At 36.7% G+C, this 22,575-nt stretch overlaps 1 protein-coding gene across 2 annotated transcripts in view; it reads left to right on the top strand.

The window, feature by feature from the left end:
* LOC131155122 (E3 ubiquitin protein ligase DRIP2) overlaps positions 1–22,575 on the top strand; it is a 45,082-nt gene that overhangs the window by 5,616 nt on the left and 16,891 nt on the right. For both annotated transcript variants that reach the window (XM_058108049.1, XM_058108050.1), the window contains exons 4-6: positions 17,647–17,980; positions 18,124–18,581; positions 18,699–18,749. In XM_058108049.1, the coding sequence (XP_057964032.1) occupies positions 17,647–17,980; positions 18,124–18,581; positions 18,699–18,749 (843 nt within the window). The remainder of the gene's footprint in view (positions 1–17,646; positions 17,981–18,123; positions 18,582–18,698; positions 18,750–22,575) is intronic.

The raw sequence follows: 22,575 nt of genomic DNA, 5'->3' as shown, positions 1-22,575 counted from the left end.
TTTCGATTTGAAAAAATAACGGAAACTAGTAGTAAAGCATGGAATTCTTTGTGAAACTTTAGAAATGGTTAGCAAACATAAAATATAAGTTTTAAGACTAATATATTACAAATTAAATACATCTATGTTTTGTATGAGGTGGAAAAGTTGTAAAATAGTATGTGTATCAAACATGTTTGTAAGATAATGTACATTAAACATATTCAGTTAATGCAAATGAAATTCATAAATCATTTAAATATTATTTATTGTACAAATATTGATAATTTAGACATGAATGGTTAAATAAAATATTACTATAAGTTTATTTTTTCGTATAATTTCAAAAGCGCTTGTGATAACCTTTTGTTTCAATAAAATAAATAAAAATTAAAAGAGAAATTTCACTTCACTCTCGAGGTTTTGATAAATTTCGACAAATTTCGCTAAAATTTCGAGGTTTCGATAAATTTCAGATGATTCGTTGAGATTTCGACAGAAATTATGCAAGACAGAAATCGACAGTCATTTCGATTTCGAAGGTGACGGAAATTGGAAATTTCGACAGTTTCGTGGAAATTTAAGACCATGACATGGTGCCTATCAAATTCAAAACATAGGTACAAAATGTAATGTAGAAGTAGGTGGCAATGGTGCTCATCATTACTGGTTTTCAGTTTCTTTTGTTGGTTTTCAACTGTTGTGGCAAAAACTGAAAACCAGATTTAAATAGGGAGGCTAATTTTCAGGATTTAAATAGGGATTGGAGGAACTGGCTGGTTTGATTTTTGTTGTTATAGCTTTTTTCTGGATTGAACCAGATTTTTTCCGGGAGATATCTTATTCTCCCTCCTTGTAAATTTTTTCCCTTTTAATGAAATTTCTTTTGCTATATATTAAAAAAAACTGAAATCCAGATTTTATGATTTTCTCCCTCCTTGTAAATTTTTTCCCTTTTAATGAAATTTCTTTTGCTATATATTAAAAAAAACTGAAATCCAGATTTTATGATTTTTAATTGTTGCAGCGATCTTCTGCCACATACCAAAATTCACTTTTGTAGAATAAATTATTCTGTACATAGTGTTTTTAATGAAAAAAAAAATGAATTTGTCATGTGATTCACTTAGTTTTAGTTTTAGGAAATTTAACCAATCAAGTTGTTAGTAGTTTTTAGTTTTAGTTTCCAATTTTTTGGCTTTTGTTTTTGTGCTTTTTGATAATGATACCGAACGGACCCTAATTCAGATTATGGAATTGTTTGGAACTACTTATAGAAAAGTACTTTTTTTGGAAAAGTACTTATCTAAAAAAGTGCTTACCTAAAAGCAGTTTGGGATTACTTATCATAAGTACTTTTTTTCAGAAAAATATTCCAAAAAATACTTATTTTTCTTTAAAAAAAATATTTAGGAAAAATACTTTTTGAAATAAGTACTTATTTAAGTGTAAACAAAAGTACTTATCTAAAAAAGTACTTACCTAAAAAAGTAGTCTAGGATTACTTATTATAAGTACTTTTTCAGATAAGTGCTTATTTAAGTGTAAACAAAAGTACTTATCTAAAAAAAGTACTTACCTGAAAAAGAAGTCTAGGATTACTTATTATTAGTACTTTTTCAGAAATTTTTTCAAAAAATATTTATTTTTCTTAAAAAAAAGTATTTAGGAAAAGTACTTTTTGAATAGTAATTATTGATTCAAGTACTTAATTTAAGTACTTTTCGTAAGTACTTATTTTGTAAGATGTTTCAAATAGGGGCTTAGTGTCTTACTAGTTTTATAATTGGTTTGGTAGCTTTTATAGTGTTTTGATTTTTTCTTTTTCTTTTTTTTTTTGCCCTGGGGGATGGGGGTGTTTCGTTTATACAACTTCTAATAAGTCTTTTCAAGCATTGAGATTGCAGATAGATAACACTATTCTAATGAATTAGAATGAAATTTACACACACTCTCTCTCTCTCTCTCTTGCGCGTGCACTCGCCATATATATGCTACATTACAAAAATAGCATGTTCTCTTCTAACACTCCCCACCTTAAGCTGGAGGTTTATAAATATCACCTAATTCTAGCTTGTTACAACCATCAAACAAGGGAGGCTTAAATGAAGCCTTCGTACTTCCCAAATGGGGTTCTCACACAACCTTTGCAAAATGAGAATCAACTTCAATGTGCTTTGCCCTCTCATGAAACTGGGTTGCTAGCAATATAAATGGTAGCTTGATTATCACAAAACATATGTATGGTGTCATTACCAGGAATCCCATTGATATGAGATTTCAACCACATAAGCTCACTCAAAGTATGAGCCATAGCTTGGTATTGCTTTTGCACTAGATCTTGCTATAGTAATTTGTTTCTTGCTAAGCCAAATAAAAAGATTGCCTCCCATAAAATGCAAATGCAGTATCCGCTAGTAGTCATTCCATCGTAAGCAGAGCCAATCTTATTTGTGTATCCCATGATCTGATGGTTTCTATTACATTTATGTATCAAAAGTCTGCCACAACAGCCTTTGAGATACCATAATATCCTACAAACATCCTCCCAATGTGACTTTGGGATTTTCCATAAATAGACTTACCGTCAACTTGCCAATCAACTGCCTATATTGACATTTGTCTTTAAGGTCTTGTCCAACTTGTCTAGACTACTTCACATTGGGATCTATAGAAGTATAAATTGATTTAGCTCCTAGCACTCTGGTCTAATTTAGAAATTGCAAGGTATTTTGTTGGTATAGATTCAACTCTTTCTTAGTACAATCTCAATAGCAAGAATGTAATCTAGAGTGCTCAGGCCCTTGATTTGAGATTTTGCTTGAAGCCATTGCTTGACATTTGCTATCCTGCCCTTATAAATGCTGTTAGAAGATAATATGTTATTTTAGTAATTAGGTTGTGTATGACGGTATTTTTGTCCTTTAATACTTTATTATTATTATTATTATTATTATTATTATTATTATTATTATATAAGAGGGCAGAACTGAAGCTGATGTAGAAACCAGGAAACTGCCCACTTTTTCATTTTTTTTTTTCTCTTCTTCTCCTCTTCTCCTCATTTTTTCTTCTCTCTACCATCTCTAACTTAACAATATGGTACCAAAGCTAGTTACCAGGAGGTCCTGGGTTTTAGTCTTGTTGCTCACGCTTATTGTGTGGTGTTTAAAAAATTATTGTATTACTTGTAATGGGTGTTATTTATCATGTGTTTATCTTTCCATGCACTATTAGGCTGCACATGCTAGTGTTAAAGCTTGATATAAATTGTTGGCTTACAACTTAACAACTTAAGCTTTTAGGTAAAGTGGCAATCTAACATGGTATCAGAGCCGTTTCCTTCTTTTTAGACAAAGACCAAGTGATTAGAGTAGAGCATTGGATAAATCCAAATGCATAGGCCACTATACTAAATTTGTCAAGCCAAGCTAAAAGTGACTATGTAAAACATAAATTGCCTTATGCAACCTCCATAACTTACCATCTTCCATCTGATCAGAATGCCCAAGAGGTTGCTCCATGTATACCGCTTGCCAATCTTTGTACAAGAAGACATTCTTCACATTCAATTGGTTTAAGGGCCAATCAAAATTAGCTTCTTAGATTAATACACGAATTGAATTTAGTTTAACAAGACGGAAGGGCTCAAAATAATCAATACCATATGCTTTGAGTGTACCCCTAGGTAACTGATTGAGCCTTATGCTGACCAATAGAGTTCATGAATATAAGCTTTTAGGTAAAGTCGTAATCTAACATGGTATTAGAGCTGGTTACGAGGAGGTCCTGGGTTCTAGTCTTGTCACTTGCATTTATTCCGTGGTATGTAGAAAATTTATTGTGTGTTTATCTCTCCACGTGCTGTCAGGCTACACGTGCGAGGGGGTGTTAAAGCTTGATATACATTGTTGGCCCACAACCTAACATCTTGAGCTTTTAGGTAAAGTGGTAATCTAACAATTTGATGGTGTAGGCCCAATGACATTTAACTAGTGGTGGCAAAATAGGTTCTCGGGCCGGGTCTAGGCAGGTTGTAAACGGGTCGAGGTTAAATGGGTCACAACCATGTAAACCCTAACTCGCCCGTTTAATTAATGGGCGGGTCACGGGTTACCCGTTTAAAAGATATAATTTATTTATTTTAAAATTTTAAAAGATAGAAAACATTTACAGAACAAACGGCCAGAAGAGAGGTGAGACGAGAGACTAGGCAGATGTTGAGACGAAAGACGTGAGAGACGTGCTGGTGAGGGAGGAGACGACGACTCGAGGAGTGGAGCTGTGGAATGGAGACTGGAGTTGGGGCCTGTGGAGTGTGGAGGAGACATCGAGGAGCAGCAGGAGGACTTTGGAGGAGGCAGCCGCAGCCGCGGCCTGGAGGAGGAAATGAGGAGATTTAGGGTTCTCTCGCCGGTTAGTGCCTTAGTGGGTTAAATGGATTATTGAAAAAAAAAAATGGGTCACCCGATGGGCGGGTCATGGGTTGACCCGATTATAAACGGGTTGACTTGCATAAACCTGAACCCGTTTTAAACGGGTAGGTCACGGGTCACCTGTTGGGTTTCGACCCGTTTTGCCACCCCTACATTTAACCAACTTGTTACTAGGACGAAGATCCACTGAGTCCCATGTCCCTTAAGTGGTCAAGGCATCCAATTTCTACATGCATTGCATGCTTCGACCTAGGATCAGCAAGCGCTTCAACTTATAAGGGAGGGATGGAAATGAAGGAAATAGATAAGCAAAAGGATGCATATGATGCAGGGCATAACCCAAAAAGAATATTGCGCATGTGATGTAGGGCATAACCAAAAAAGAATTTTGTGACAACCAGAAACAGCTGTAACCAAAACACGTGCAAAAGTAACCTTGTATTGTAAAGTAGTGGGTTTACATTAGGACTGTGGGAGGAGGCATTGGAATCAATAACCTAGGGTGAGGAGGATGAAGAGGCAACAAGTACTTGACTCCTTGGTGTAGTGGTTAGGTGCACTTAAAGTGTCAGCAGTAGAATCACCCTTGCAGCAAGAAACTTATTGGCCCAAGTTGATTTCTCATATTGTCCTCGCCACAATGTGTGCAAATGCAAGAATTGCCACAACAAACTCCTTGTCGTGGTACACTACCTCTGCCATGGCCACCATCCAAACCTCATACTGTCCTCCAATACTTTTCCCACCATGATTAAAGGAAATGCAGAACATGAATGAGCTATCATGGCTAGAATCTTGAGAAGAAAACTGAGACCCATCTTTGGTGATCCCTTGGATTCTAGCACATGCTTCATTCATTGTGCTATGGATTCAACGTGCAAAATTTGATCATGGATCGCTTGCAGCTTGGCACTCAACCCATAAAAAAACTGTGAGGACAAGAACTCTGCTCATGGCCTTTCAGCCATCTCCACACCAGAACTAAATGTTTGATTGATATTGAGTTCCTGCCACATACCCTTTAGAGTACCATGATGCTTATGGATGGACCTACCTTCTTGGTCATATTTGAAGAACTTCTCATACTTGTCAAAAACATGAGTTCGATTTTTATCTTGTGAGAAGCTTTCACAAAGATCATCCCATATGGCCTAGGTTGTTCTATGAAAAATCACATTCGCAGCATTTCATGGTTCCATTCTATTCCCTAACGAGACAAGCTATGGATCATTCTCTTTCATTCAATCTTTATAATCCTCGGGATTCTGGAGGTGGAAGAGATGCATAAGATACTTGGACTTCCCTTTTGCATTAATTTACACATGCATTGCCTGAGGCCACAACAAGTAGTTGGAAGATCCAACCAATTTGATGATGGTATCAGCAATTCTTTGAGGCCATCATAACCAACCCCAGTAAACTACAATCAGCATACCCCAGTATCATGAATGAACAACACAGCAGCAATGCAAAATCAGACAGCACACTCTAGCAGAGAAGAACACTTCAGAACTTCAAAGGTCCAGAACTTTAGGAAGCTATGACTGCAGAACTGAAGTTAGAATATCCTAGGAGGAATCACTTGACCACACAAAACAGGGCAGACCACAGCAAAGTTCTGCAGGCACTTCATAGATGACCTGCAGCAGCTATAGGCTTTATGGCTGGCGGAAACTGGAAGAACAGGAAATAGAGTCGTCAAATGCCAATTGAAACGAACCGGAAAATGATAACAAGACTCCAAGCATTCCATGACGAAAATGTGCAGTGCCAAAACCACATCATCATGTGACAACCAGTGAAAGAACGTCAGAACAACAACAGCAGTATACCAGAAATAGTATGCAACTGAACTCACATAGCAAATCACCACAAACACACATCCAACAAAGGATTCTGCACAGCCTAACAGATAGGAAGAGTGTCCCTAAACAACTCTTACACCGACCAGACAATCAAATTTGATAATCAGTTAGGAAATGATAAGGAAAAATAATAGTGTCCAAAATTAACTAAGGTAAACCAGATTTAGAGGAGATTATGGCTCTGATACCATGTTGAAAAGTTTGAGTTGGAGAAAAGAAGAAGAGAAGGAGAGAAGTCTGGTGGCAATTTTCTGGAGCATTATGTACTGCTGCAGGTCTGCCCTCTTATTTATTGATAAAAATGTCATGCAAGACAGAAATACCCCCATTCACATCACATAATTACTAAAATAGCACATTCTCTTCTAACATCTCTCTCTCTCTCTCTCTCTCTCTTTGGGCAAGCCTTTTAAAGTATGCTTCAAGACCAGAATAAATCCATTTTAATTTTATTTTTTTCATTTTTCTTTCGCCATAAATTTTAGAAGACCTAAAGCAAGTTGCATTTGATATATTCCAAATAATGACATTTTGCTGAATTGGTGACATGAAAACTGTGTGAATGATTGGATTTTTGAACCCTACCCTTGCAACTGCTTGAAGTTAATTTGACGGATTTAAAGTTATACCAGATAAGGATTTAGTATTTGTTTATAATTTTTTAGAAATGGCATAAGAATGATTTAATGAGTGCTTATGTGCAACTCTTCAATGTTCATAATTAGAAGCTTAGGGGCAAGGTTTAAAATTTTAATTTCAACTAAAATTTCGAGCCTTCAAAAGTACGGAAATTTCAATGGAAATTTTAATGTCGATTTTGATTTTAATGAATGATGGAAATATGCAGTAAGCATGGGGTTCTTTTTGAAACTTTATAAACTATTAATAAACATAATAATGCAATAAACATACATTGAGGACAGATATGTGGTGTATAAGGTGCAATCAGTGTAAAATAATAATGATGTCACACATATTCGATTAATATAAATAAAAAATGCAGCCTGGTGCACAAAGCTCCTGCGTATGGATGGAGCAGACCATGATGGGTCTATAGTACACAACCCTACCTTGCAGTTTTACAAGAGGCTATTTCCACGTCTTGAACTTGTGACCTCCAAGTAATTAGTTAAATATTATTATTATTTTTTTATAAAAATACAGATAACCTAGACATAAATGGTCAAATAAAAGGTGGCCAATATCTAAGTTCAATATTTCATATGATTTCATATACCCTTCTTGTATTAATCTTTAGTTTCAACAAGAAGAGAAGATGATTTGAGAGAAATTTCAGTTTGGGTTTTGAATCTCAAATTTGAATTTCAATGAAATTTTATTTTATAGTTAAAATTTGGAAAAATTTTGCTGAAAATTAGAGATTTCAATAAATTTTTGGTGGAAATTTTGATTGAAATTTTGTAAAACTGAAATTGACTATTATTTCAATTTTGAGGGTGGTGGAAAAAGAAACAAGACGAAGGATACAATGTCTACGCACAGATAATGGGGGAGAGTATGCATCAACAGACTTTTTAGACTATCTGCAAGTATGTAATATGCGTTGAAAATTGACTTTTCCTGACACACCACAAAAAAACGGAGTAGCGAAAGAAATAATCATCATCTTGCAAAAATATGTAGAAGTGTGCTACATGCCAAGAATGTGCCATCATGTTTTTAAGCAGGGTGCATGAAGACAGCAGCGCACATAATTATCAGGCTACCTCAAGCAAAGTTGGGGTTTGCTTCACCCTTCGAGAAGCTGTGGAACATCAAACCTGTGGCTAGTCATTTTCAAGCACATGATTATCAGGCTACCTCAAGCAAAGTTGTGGTTTGCTTCACCCTTTGAGAAGCTGTGGAACATCAAACCTGTGGCTAGTCATTTTCAAATATTTGGCTGTGTATGCTAGTATTTTAAAAGGTTCACTCAAGGCTTGCAGCCTCCAGGCAAGGCATGCTTAAAATTCTTTGAGGCTCAATCTAAAATATCAAATTCTAAAAATGCTAACGCATTATATGCTGAGGCTTAAGCATTTTTACAAAAGGCATGCCGTTTGCGTCTTTCTAGTTGAGGCTTATGCATTTTGGGTGTGTGATTCTCAAGTTAGAATTAGTTAGAAAATTTTAACTACATGTGTGTATAAAAAGAATGTCATAATATGAGTTGATTTCTAAATCTCTTGAACTTCAACCTTTCCAAAATAGTTTGAACTTTGTAATAGTATAGCTATCTCTTGTCATAATTTATGTCATGAATTCAAGTAGCAATTTTTGGATTACCAACAAGAAATTTGCAAATTATATTATTTTTTGTCTTACATTATATTTTTGATTTTCTTAATTTTTTCTTAATTTTTAAAATATAATATTTATTTACACATTTTTATCTAAAAATAAAATTCTCAAATGGCTTATGCCTCAATGCCTTGCCTCTTAAGGGTTAAAAAGCCCAGCCTTTTAAAACATTGGTGTATCCTATGTATTTGTGCTTGATCATTTATGTAGCAAGTTCAATAAGAAGGCAATTTGTTGCATATTTGTGGGCTATGACAGTCGAAGGGATGGAGATGTTGCAATCCCACAATTGGTCAATGCTACACATCCAGGAATGTAGTGTTTGACAAGACATCATCATGGTGGTCTTCACAAGCAATATTGCTTCCAAATACCAAGGAAATTAAGGAAAAGTTGCAAGACAAAATGGAGTATACTCAACAATGCTCAGCCAAGTCTAGAGAGAGTTGAGGAAGGTGAACTTTTGGAAGGTCAAGCCAGAGAAGAATCTAGAACTAAGCCCTCAGAAAAATCTAAAAGTCCATGGCAGATAGGAATTTACCCCAGGGCTGTTGAAGAAGATAGATTGAGTCAATTAGATGAGTTGGTAGAAGAAGAAGCTCCTTTGCCTCAACTTCTCCTGATCAACTAGACAATGGAAGGTGGATCCAAGATATGCTAATATAGCTATGACTTAAAAGGATGGAGTACAAGAGTGCTTTATATTGAAGACCAAATTGCATTTCTATTTAATGAAGGACTCAACAGTATCAATTTAAGAGGATACAAAAAATGTGGTAGGACTTCTAAAATGGCGTGAGAGAGACTAGTTGTTGAGGGGGAGTGTAGAAAGAACACTGACTCTCTCTGATTCTTTAGAACCTTCTTCCCTCTCTACTTCCTAGAAATTACTCTCTCCAAAAGTTCTTTCCCTTTCTCTTCTAGGAAATTTCCCTCTGTCTAGAAATTTTTCCCTCTCTCTCTAGAATGTTCTCTCTCATTAGAAATCCCTCTCTAGAATTCTCACTTCCTTTCTCTTTAGAAAATTCAAGGCATATTGCTATAGTAACTCTCTAGAATTTCGTGAGTTGCTTTATGAGGAGCCAAGGCTCCATTGTTGGTGTGAGCAAGACAGAAGTGTGTGTGTGTGCAAAGTGCCAAGAGAAAGTGAGTGGTGGGTGCTAGATACCAATCCAAGTGTGGGTGTAAGATGTGCGTTGGGCACATTGTCATTGTGAGATATACTTGAGTGTTTGTGAGTATTTTGTTGCAAGTCTAAGTTTAAGAGGTTGGGCACTTAAATTTGTTTCCAGAGATTAATGAGAATTAATCATCTGTTATGGTCCATCACCTCCAATTCCCAACAGTTATGCCTACCACCTTGGTTCCTACCTTTATCTTTGCAACTCTCTATAAGGCCCCTGGCTGTGCCAAGGAAGATCATGTTTAAGAGCAGTTCGGTGATGATCTTGAGGAGGGTGTTGATAACTTATTTGAGGCAGAGGAAGGCTTTCTATTTAATATGTTGAGGGAATTGGAAGCCAATGCAGAGGATTAGATTAATATGTCTGGAAACTTAATCGAGTTGAAGCTGAGAGATTGCGATACCTATGATTTTTACATTAAGTGTTGATGTTAGTAGAAGTGTGTGGAGTGTTGATGTTAGTAGAAGTGTGTGGGAGGAGGAAAGGACAGATCTGTTCATTTTGTCTGAATCCGCTCAGGTTGGTGTTTAGAATTTGAAGGATGTTTGCAAGTCCAAAATATAGTCTCGACCAAAGGGGAATTTCTAGCTCATGTTTCTATTCAAACTAGTTCTCCCTCATTGTATTGTTACATGAGTTGATAGGAATCTTATTTGGAATATTTGGGATTGGGTCACATGTTTTAAGGATTGGGAATGTCTTCCTTCTCCGGGGGTCTTTGAGGGTCAAGATGTGGCATGGGATTCTAGGTGGTTCTCTATGGTGGAGAGTTTTCTTGAATATTTCACTCTATTTCTTTTGTTGGCTTTTCAAGGGAAGGGCCATGGTTGTTTTCCTCGCCTTCTCAACAAATTCTTTAATCCTTGTTCGAGGAGGAGCTTTACTATGTTTTTGATTTTTGTAGCTGGGTTTTAACTTTGGACTTGCATGTCTATAGATTTTTGATGGAGAAGATAGGAGGCTAGGGTTACTCTTTTTTTTTAAAAAAAATAGAAGAAGAACTTCATTGATAGAAAACAAAGGAAACTACAAGGAACAGAGGATAACATATCCTTAAAAAAAAAAAAACAAAAAGTTACAGTAATCCCCGCTTCCCCCGCCCTCCCCCCCCCTCCAAAAAAAAAAGAGGAAAATCCCTCTACACATAAGATATCCCCGAAATAGTCCAATGAATGAGCTCAAAAGGAAGCAAGGAAAGCAATTCTATCCCATAATAAATGAGATGGAGTTGTTTTGCCATTGAAAATCCTTGCATTCCTTCAGATTCCCAAGGTCAGCAAAAGCAGCACATTTACATAAGACCATCCTTTTCTTACTCCTGTCAAAACCTCTAAACCACACCTGCAAGAAAGTGTCCAATTCAACAGTCTTTGGCTGCACTAATACCTCGTCAAAACTAAGAGGCCCAAAGCTTCTTAGCGACCTGACAATGGAGAAACAAATGGTCACTAGTTTCACTTGACTCTAGACACATAATACAAATGTCCAGACTGATAGCTTACCTGAAGTAAATCATGAGTATTAAATCTATTGAGAGCCAAAGTCCATGTGAAAACCCTAATCTTGAAAGGAACCTTAGCCTTCCAACTGAAATTATTCAGGGGGAAGTAAGAAGGGTTCTGTGATTTCAACAGCTGTGAAGAAAAAGACTTCATGGAAGAAGAACCAGAAGAATCCTCAATCCAATCCCTCAATTATTTCTTATTTGAGGAACAAAAGAATCCATCACTCTCAATAAAAAGGTCAAATCATCAATCTTTCTCTCATTGATATCCTTGAAAAAATGAAAATATCAAGAAAGAGAAGCCCCCTTCAAAGAGTAAAAAGCATTAATTAGATCATTATTGATGGAAGACAATCTGAAATGATGAGGTACCAAAGATTCCAATAGAACCTCACCTTTCCCATAACTAAATGTGATTCCCATTTCCAAGTTGGAATTAGGTAAGAGGGTAGAAGAAGTGAGCAACTTGTGAAATGAACTTCCAAGGGCTTGCATAAGAACCAACCACTACCTCTTGTTTCCCATCTGTTCCAATGCAGCCATACTTGCTTCTGATTACCATGTGCCATATGGAGTCAACCTCCATAACCATATCCCAACCAAAGAAATGTTTTTGGACACCACATTCCTAAGGCCTAAATCTCTTTTTAGACTTAGATCTTCTAACCCTATCTTAGCTAAAAAAGATGATCCTTCTTCACTTCCCATATATACTTGACTGGAAAAAAATCTCTCACAAGCCTCTTTGGGGCAGCAGCTGCCCCCGCTGGGCTTTTAAAAATAGAAAGGAAGTAAATAGGATTTGTTAAAGCTTGATATACATTGTTGGCTCACAACCTAATAGCTTAAGCTTTTAGGTAAAGTGGTAATCTAACATGGTATCAGAGTTGGTTACTAGGAGGTCTTGGGTTCTAGTCTTGTTGCCCGCGTTTATTGTGTGATGTTTAAAAAAAATTATTGTGTTCCCTATCTTGGGTGCTATTTATTTTGTGTTCTCCATGTGCTGTTGGGCTGCACGTGCGGAGGAGTGTTGAAGCTTGATATACATTGTCGGTTATATGAATCTGATTTGAGTTGCATGTATTTTTTTTTTTTTTGGTTTAATTTTTTTTCCCTTTTTGGATTTGTGCTGATAGATTGAGTGAAGAGGTGTTGGTGGCGCTAGGCAATTTAAGTTAAAATCATGAACCCTATGAGTGTAAGTGAAAACTCACATACGTCCTTGTCAAACGTCGACATTCATGGCGATTTGAGTTGAAATTGCAAACCCTATCAAATAACACTGATAGTCGTGTTGGATCAGAGTCTGTTCTAGTATCACTTGATGCATGACCACGTCCAACAACTTTAATTCTCAATTCCATCTCCTAAAAACTAATACATCGCCTTTGGTAGGCATACAACACTTGGAAGATAAGGAAACTAATTAAGAAACCTAATTAATCCAAAATACTAGTTTCCTAAAATGATCTAGAATCTTGTCAATATGATTCTAATAAAAATACTATGAATAAAAAAAGGAAAGTAGAACTAAATCCTTTAGGCTAGCTGCATCAGGAGGTGATGTGGTTATGAATTTGGTTGCTATTATGAAGGATGTCACTGGTTTTTATTGGAGTCCCATTTTTGGTGATGTGTTGACATGGTTGGGGAGGCCTTTTCCAGAGGTAAAGAAGGCGGTTTTTTTGGCATGAATCATGATAAGGAGAAAAACTTGGCGGTGATGTGGTTAAGCCTGATTTTTTATGAAAGTTTTTCCGGAGCTTTATGCTAATGGAGTGATCCCTCAAAATATGAATTTGATTTTCACTTTCTTAGTACTTCCAAAGGGATCACTCTTTTAGGGTTAATGATTTTTTGTCCCTGTTAGTTTGATCACGAACATGATTATTGTAGAAGTCATTGCCAATTGGCTTAGGGAGGTGTTACGTGGTTTTTCTAGCTTTCAACTTTCTTTTGTAGGTGGGTGGTCTAATTTGGATGCTCTCCTTGTGGTTAATGAGAATGAGATTGTTGAAAATGGTAGGAGTAAGAAGAAAGGTTTAATGTTTAAGCAAGGTTTTGATAAGCCATATGGTAGGGTGATTTGGAATTTTTTGGATGAAGTTTAAGATACGAAGGGCTTTGTGTTAGTCATATGGTGTTTACATTTGGAAACTAATTTGACTTTGGCATAAAGTGATTAAAAGTAGATTTTTCCTGCTAGCAAATGAGGGGGATCAAGGATGATAATATTGAAGCCAAATCTTCTCATGAAAGCCAATGGAAACACATTTCGCAGGTGTCTCCCCTTTTCTTTCCTTGTATGAAATATAAATTGGGAGATGGCTGGTTCGTTTTTAGGAGGTCCCTTTGGCTTGAGGAGCATTGTTTTTCTGACACTTTTCCTTCTTGCTTTCGTCTTACTTGCATCCTGAGGAGCCTATTTCTTCTTATTTTACTATTATTATAATTGATAGTGACTCTGTTTCTTAGGATTTTCATTTTCGTAGGAATCTTAATGTTAGAGTGGCTAAGGAGTTTTCTTTGCATCTTAGTCTGTGGAGTCCTTTTGTATTTATGTGGGGATGTCTTGAGTTTGGATGCTTCTGGTGTGTTGTCTTGTAAATTTTTTATTCTCATCTACTTGGCTCTTCTTGTTCTTTTCCTCTTATTAATGGTTGTGGAAGCAATGATTTCTTCGTAAGTTGAGGCTTTTGTGTCGATGGCCATCCTTAGTAGAGTTAACACCAATGATCTATTGCATATAGAAGGCCCTTTAGAGCTCTATCTCCTTGCGTTATGCCTGTTGTGAGACCCTAGTTCCTTGAACCTTTTTTTGCTGATTGCTTTTAGATATTTTGGGAGGTGAACAGATGCAGTGTCTTTATGTTGGTGTGCAGTTTCTTTGCTGCTTTTTGGGTGCTTCAATGGGAGAGAACTCATCGCACTTTATCTTCTGATTGATTTGGGATAGGATTGTCTTTATACTTTGTTGTGGATTTTTTGGCAGTGTGGCTTTCTCTGATCTTCAGTGGGATTAGAAGGCTTTGCTAGCCTGATTTTCTGTTCAATTTTTTTTATGTACTTGTTTTTCTTCTTTTTGTTTTCTATTTGTTTAGTTGGTTTTTTTTTTTTCAAATTTTTTTATCCTCGTATATTATATTATTTATTGTAGCTGTGAAGACAACATCAATCCAAACAATTTTGGGAATATGCATTTGGAAAAGCAAAGACCATGCTATCTAATATGTATGTCTATTCTTCTATTCAGCCACTATTTTGTTGAGGAGTATAAACACAATCAATTTGATGAATGATTCCTTTGTCTACACATGAGGACTTGAGTTTGAATAAGTTCAAAAGCATTGTCAGACAAAGAAATTTTAATGGTGACACATACTGGAATAATCCACTTTAGAATCACTGTAGCAAAAGACTTGTTCAACTTAACAACAATCGACAGTGTGACATTCCTTTGCTCAATGGGTGCAAACACATGGTAAAAGACTAGAATCACTGTAGCAAAAGACTTGTTCATCTTAGCAATGATCAACTGTGTGACTTTCCTTTGCTCAATGAGTGCAAACACATAGTACCAGTACCACCACAACTAGCACCTCTGCCAAAGTCATAACCTCTTTTATGACCACATCTCCAACACAATCTCCCCCACTAGAACTACCTTTCGCACAGACAGATGTACAAATTGTGACTATCCTTAGAGAAACTTGAGAAAAGAAGCTAGATTTATTTGTGATGATCCTCTGGATACTAGCATGTATGTCATTTGTAGATGGCATGAATTCTCCAGCAAAGATCTGATCATGAGTTGTCTAAACCCTAAAGTGTAGAACCCAACCCAAAAAAGAATTTAATGGTAAAAAATTCTTCCCATTGTTTGACATCAATAATACTTATCAGTTGTTAGAGATTTAATTCCTCCCACTTGCCTTGTAGACTACTGTAAGGCTTTCTCTTATAGATCTACTCTTTTTATTTTTAGACAATAAAAGCAGATATATTAAGATAGGGAAAAAGTGATTACAACCTGAAACAGGACAAGCAATCCTCATAAAAAAAGATCAAGGGAAGAAGAACAAAGGAAAAATATTACCAAGAATTGAAATAAGAAAACCCCTCTTTAAAGAGTTTCCATTGTAATTCACCAACCACTTCAAATTTTCTTATTCTTGCTGCCCTTTTTGACTTCCTTTACCCCCATCCAAATGAACTTTGCTTACCTCTAGGATCAGATAACAAATAGCCTATCTTATCCATCAATTGCTGTGCCTTCAATTGTGAGTCTCCCAAGTCCTTCCCATTAACCTCATCTACAGGAGTGGGTGATATCCCCATCATTACACTGCTGCTCTTTACCCATTCCATGCTCCTCAAATGTAGAAATACCCTCTGAACCTTTTATCGGACATGGTGGCATGTGCGATATATCCCCAACTAAGACAACATAAAAATGTAGCCACATTTTTCATATCTCATCCGAAAGCAAACCACCATCATATGTAAATTCATTAACATCATTACAATCATTATCTGACAAATCACATCATGCTATTCAGGGATTCCACAATACACAGATTTCCTTCATCATTCTCCTTAAAATTTTTTCATAATCCCAAAGGAATCACCTCGCTTGCGCACCTGATATGCATAAACTTTGTCCTCGTCATAATTCCTTTCCTTACCAGCAGATTTTTCTCCCATGTCACACACCCTTCCTGGATCTTGGTGAAAACGCTTTCATTAACCATTGCCAATGGCAAATAAACTGTCTTGGTTAAATTTGAAGAACTTCTTGTACAGGTCAAATATATGTGTTTGATTGTTATCTTGGAAGAAACTCTCACTGAGGTCATTCTGCACAGCTGTGGCAGGTCAGTGAAATATCATGTAAGTTGCAATTTTCTGTTCCATACTATTCCACAGCCATACAAGAATAATATAATTTTCTTTTATCCACTCAAATCTTCTGAGTGAAGAGATGGGCGATCACCTTAGTCTTGTCTTTTCTGTTAATGCACGCTCTCCCAGCCTATGACCATTAAAGATAATTAGCTGAAGCTGCCTGTTTTATGGCTGTAATCTTCACAGTACATGACTATCTGAGCCTTTATCTGTTAAGCCAAGCCAACAGAGAATACAAAAAATATGCAGAATGGTGGATGTACACATCAGAACAGAACAGCAAACCAACACAGTGGGGAACATGGCAGTCCACAGCCAAACCAGTAGCCAACAGCACACGCTGACCAAATCAAAGAGCTGGGCATTCTACATGCCCCAAGAATACAGGAACGCAGACCAGATACTTGAAGTTACATACGTGTGGCAGGCATTCTAGCCTTCTAGGGCTCAAGGAATCAGCTAAGAACACAACTGGGCAACAGCAGTGACTTCATATCAAAAGTGTCTCATAGCCATGCGATGCATCAAGCACATATGCACATCACAAAACCAACAAGTGATGAATAATGATGTAAAGAGTGGCAATGAACAGTGATGTGAACAGTAGCAATGAATAGTGATGATATACTATGAACAGTATCACAATGAGTACCCTGCGCTAATACAATGTCACAAACATGAAAAATTTGAAAATAAATATTTCACATGAAAAAAGTGCAATAAGATAAATGACCTAAAATCTACCCACCCACCCCCGCCCCCGTGCAAAAAAAAAAAAAAAAAACCAAAAGAGAAAACAGCCTTAGATAGAGTCCAAGTGGAATATGATCCATATATTGGAACCCCGTTGTCTTTTTCCATCCCCTTCAATGAAATTCTTATTGTGATTCTCCCTCGGTTTCAAATTCCTGAATTCAACAACTCCTGGTCCATCTTATATATGATTCAATCAACAAAGCACAATCCAAATGAGTTTAGGGTTAAAGGTTGTGAAAGCAATTCATGTTGCACTAGTGGATTTTATCTCTCTTTTGCATTGTGAGCCTCCACTGCTTGTTGCTTGTTATATACTCATTAAAAGTTACAGTTACTTTTTTTTGGAAGGCGCTTTGGGCCTAACCTGTACAACAGGGGCTAGCCCATCCCTAGAGGAATAGAAATTAAAAATAGTTGTGCAGACCTGTCCATGTGCACACATGTATGCATCCACTTATGTTGGTTTGCTTCCACTGCAATAGGCCTTTGGTCATCGCTGTATTCTTTGTCCCCTTGTCAATGTATGTTCATTCAAAATTCTTTTCCTAATTTGCAGCTTACCAGGTTTATCTATGCCATTTGTCAGTATTGTGATTGTGCTTCCTTGTTATCTATGTACATGCATTTATGTCAATGCATAATCAATTGAGCAAAATTTAGGTATTTTGTAATATGTGTCCCTGTATTAAAGAGCATCCACTCTTTTCGATAATCAGGCCAGATCACAATTTGCAAGATGTAAGGGCCAAGATGTTCCCTTTCAAAAGAAGAAAAGTGAAGGCACCTGAAATTTTGGCCCCAATAACATTACCTGTTAGAAGGAAGGAGAGATCGCTCTCATCTTTGGTAGTTAGCACTCCTAGAGTATCAACTCAGACTACCATGACTGGAAGAAGAACAAAAGCTGTTGCAAGAAAGGTGACTGCTTTACGAGGTTCCTCTTTTGCCATTGGAAAGCCTGTTAAGAAAGAGGAAGATCCTCCAGGGGATCGTGCAGAGAGCTCAAGCTCACCAGAGACTTTGAACAGATTTACTCAAAATACGAGGCAGGTAAAGGAGCCCAACATGCCGTTCTGTCTATGTTTGTGTGATGACCTATGTTTTATTGTGTTGGTATGATATTGTTGCATGTTTCTGTTTTTGCTTGAATTGATTACTATCACTTTCAAGGCTTATCTGTCTAATTGGTGCAGAATTATTCTACTGCCGAGCCATCTAGCCACCTTGCACCTAGTGAAGAAACCAAAAATGGACCTGAACCATGGGAAACCAAAGTTGATCTTTGGAAACCTCTAAATTGTTTGGTTGAAGTAGCAAATAGAACCAAGTCTTTTAGGTATACTTCTCAAAGTTCTGCTGCAAAATCAGAACCTGTAAATGTTCCGGATGGTGAAGTACCTGCACGTAAAATCAAAGCTAAGGAGCATTTACACAAAACAATACATAAAGCTAAAGTACAGGATGAAAACAGCATTTCTCCTATCTCTCCAGGACTAGTAAAGCCTAAGAAGATCCGCAGGGTTCATAAAAAAGAGGCGTCTTCTTTTGGGGAATTAGGTGTTTCACCCCAAGCTGTGCTGGATGCTGCTAGTGCAAAATATGAAAGAAGAATTGGTCCTATATGGTTCTCACTGGTGGCTTCTGAAGACCAGTAAGACCACTTCAACTTTCAACTTTTAAAAAAATTGATTCATTATAGAGACCATTAGAATTTAGTTAGTATTTCTGTTCTCCCCTATGTTTATTTTCTGATTATTAAATATTTCAGGGAAGGAGATGCGCCCTTGCCACAGATATCTGCAAGTTATTTGCGAATAAAGTGAGTTCTATATGTGCTCTAGATTTTTTTACAATATTTTTATTTTCAATGATTGTAGTTTTCAACAAGGTTTGTAGCCATTATTTGCAATTTTCCTTTCAAATTATTGAAGAAAATCATAGGTTTTCGCCCTTTGACACCAAGTCCTTGAAAAGTTCATCAAAACAATTTAAAAAAAAAAATTGAATTGGGGAAAAAAGCTATTGCTCAGTGTTGGTCACATAAAGCGTGGTCATGGACTCATGGGAAGGGTGATCGGCAATGTTGCATGAAGTGGCGACTGTCAAGACTCAAACATAAACATGGGCATTTGGTAGCCCAAAATGTTGGGCCCTTTATTTTTGGATGAGGAATTATCAAATTAATGACATGAAACAAAGTACAATTAAAGGAAGGAGAAGATGTTCCCCACAGAAAGGCATAGCTACACAAACAAAACAGATACAGGAATCATGATATCCCCATAAAGATGCGAATATAAAAAAACTCAATGAAGGACTAAAATTTCAATGGAAATTTTAGTCCCAATTTATTGAAATATTAATATAAATTTTGATTTCAATTTAAAGAAATGGCCCAAAATTATAGTAAATTATGGAAATTATGAATGATACTTTGGGGAATATCATAATATGTGATGAATAATTTAGAACAAAAATGCAAAGCCCGAGATTGCCCTTTTTTCCCCAGTTCTTCATTTTTAAGCCTGAAATTAAGCCAATATGTGTGAATTTTTAGCCAAATTTTGGGAAATTCCTGGAATTTCAGAAAAAAGTTTGGCAAAAAAGTAAAGCTGATTTTCATTCCAACAGCTCCCAAAATCTGGAATTATTGAAATTTGGCGAAATAATTGAAATTTAATACCGTGAACCCAACTTTAACTCAATGGAGGATATCAACAATCCCTGAGCTTATCTAATATATTTGTGTGTTTGTGCGTGTGTGTACATCAATGACAAATCCTTTAGTGTCTTTATGCGAGGTTGGGTCTGTGAATCTCTCTCTGTCATTTTGCTTGTTCAAAGGCAACATCTTCTAAAAGTTTGAGGCCATTATATCTTTCTTTGTTACCTCATTCCTAATTTTTCTTTGTCTGCATCTCCCCTCTTAATGCCTCCTACCACTAGGGGTGAGCATGGCTTGGGTTGGTGGGTTCAACAGCTAGAACCTGGAACCTACCTTGGGAAGACTGATTCTAGAAATTTGGAACCTGGAATATATCATATAAAAGGTGGAACTTGAAGCCAAAATGAACCTGTTGGTTCTAGGTTCTACCATGGAACCTGCAAATTCAAGTTGGTTCTTGCTTCTAGGTTCTATCCTTAAACTTGTAAATACAAAGTGGTTATGGGTTCTAATGTTGAACCTGCTGATACAAATTGATTCTAGGTTCTACCCTGTATTGCAACTTGTCAAACCCATATTAGAACCCTTAGTGTGCCGCAATGTTTTAAAAGGCGAAGGCGTAAGGCGAGGCGCTCTAACCCTTAAGAGGCAAGGCATAAGCCTTAAGGTGTTGGGGCGTAAGCCTTTTGAGATTTTAGTTTTAGATAAAAACATGTAAATAAATTACATATTTTAAAAATAAAGAAAAATTTAATAAAACCACAAATATAATGTTAAAAAAAAAATCAAATATAATTTGCAAACTACTTGTTGGCCATTCAAAAAAACTGCTTATTTAAATTCATTACGTAAATCGTGACAAGAGATAGCTATAACATTACAAAGTTCAAATTTTTTTCAAGATCTAAGATACAATTAAATTGTTTTGGAAAGGGTGTGGTTCAAGAGTTTTAGAAATCAACTCATATTATGACATTCCTTTTATATAAATATGGAGTTAATATTTTTTAGCCAAATCTTACTTGAGAATCACACACCCAAAATGCGTAAGCTTCTAGTAAAAAGGTGCAAAAGGTGTGCTCTGTGCAAATGGGTAAGCCTTAGGGTCTAATGCACTAGCCTTTTTGGGATTTGGTATTTTAAATTAAGCCTCAAGGTGTTTTAGGCATGCATTGCCTTGTGGTGAGCCTCGATTAAGCCTTTTAAAACATTGGTGTGCCGGTTACAGGGCTGGTTCCATAAACGGACTCAGTGTTTTGGTTACAAGGTCAGTTCTAGGGGGACTAACCACAGAACCTGGAACCAAAGTGGTAAATTAATTTCAAAAAATGGAACTAAAACCTACCTGGGTAGGCCTTGGAATAACACCAGAACCTAGCTGCCAAGGCCAGTTCTAACCGGCTCTCAGTTCTGCCCTGATCTGATGCTCACCCCTACCATCTGCAATCAAATCACCTCTTTTTTAGTGGTCCGCTATCTAGTGCTCATTGTACTTCCACAAATTATTTTAAATGCCCTTCCCTTGTCTTATCTTCTGCATGTGCCAGTTCTGTTGATATATTCAATATTGTCATCCACTTTAACATTCTCATTTCTGCTACATTTAACAAAATTTTGAAAAAAAAAATGCTAGAGTTTCATTTTTGTAGATGTTTTTAGATGCCCACTATTCTGACCTATATAATGTAGCTGATTTATACATAAACCACCTGTTGTTCTCCCATCTTGCTCCCTTCATCCTTCTCCCCTCTTGATCATTATGATTTCTTAGCAAATGGGTTTTTCTCACTAGGACCACTATAAATAATTGTCAAGATATGTTTAAAGTCAGTTTATCATTGTAACCATTGTCATAATGTTGTGTAAAATGCTACTTCTTTTCACCTTTTAATGTTTCTAAAAATTGAACTTCAAGAATTTTTAATATTACTCTTAACAGTTTGGTAATTCTCAAAAGTGCAAGAAAAAGTTGAAGCCTCCAAACCATCAATGACTTTCATGAAGGCATAGAGTATCTACAAGGGCCATGAAGGCTTTCTTTGGCCAAGCAATCTTGGTAGAAGAATGACCTCTGACTGCTAGATCACTCCAACCCACATTTTCACATCTAAAATAGAAACGACGAGTAAAAAGAAAAAGCAACCATCGCCACCACTACATTTTGGGTGTCTTAAAAACCTTGCAACAAAGTCATAAACTCAAACTGCATTTCTCCAAACTTAATTTTAATGCATAACTTAGCCTATCTTCTCACCTAGATGTCCCCTTCCTGAACTCCTTTAAGCTGCACAAGCCCTAGAATGAAGGTCCACCCCTCTTTCCCCCCTTTTTAACAAGAGATATTCACTCTACTTCCTATTCATTTGTGGGTTGTGATTGAGGGCCTTTTTATTTTAATTTTTTTTTTCCTTGAGAGGTGACTTTGGGAACCAAACAACCAGCAGAATTTTGATAAGTTGGTTAGGGATTCTGGGTTGGAGATATTCCTTTGAAAAACGCGTTGTTTTCTTGGTCAGTTGGAGTGGGGACAGCAGTGTCTAGTAAGGTTAAATGAGTCCAACCTCATTCCTTTTTGAGAATATTGATCATTATACTTCTCATTCCTTGATTGAAGATGTGGAGTGAATGCCTTGTGGGGGTGAGAGTGTTTTAGTTTAAAAAAGTCTTTGATGAAGTGGAATTTAGAAGTATTTCAGGATACTAGGGTTCAGAAGTCTGGCATTCTTGGAGCCCCTGATTCATTGATTAGAAAAGAGGAAGTACAGGCCTACAGGGGCTTTTGGATGTTGATCCTGCTAAGCGTGTATGTTTGCACTTTGCAGAATGAGATGCAGGATGTGATTCTAAGGAACTGAGGAGCTGTAGGCAAAGACTGAATTTAATAAGGTTAGGGAGGGAAATTGTAACTCTAGATTTTTTCTTATATTGGCTACTGAGAAGGTGAGATATAATTTAAGCCGTGCGCCCCGGGGGTGGGAGG

This window comes from Malania oleifera, chromosome 5, assembly GCF_029873635.1.
Source record: "Malania oleifera isolate guangnan ecotype guangnan chromosome 5, ASM2987363v1, whole genome shotgun sequence".
In the NCBI taxonomy this organism is placed as follows: Eukaryota; Viridiplantae; Streptophyta; class Magnoliopsida; order Santalales; family Ximeniaceae; genus Malania; species Malania oleifera.
This window is presented reverse-complemented; position numbering and strand designations above follow the sequence as displayed.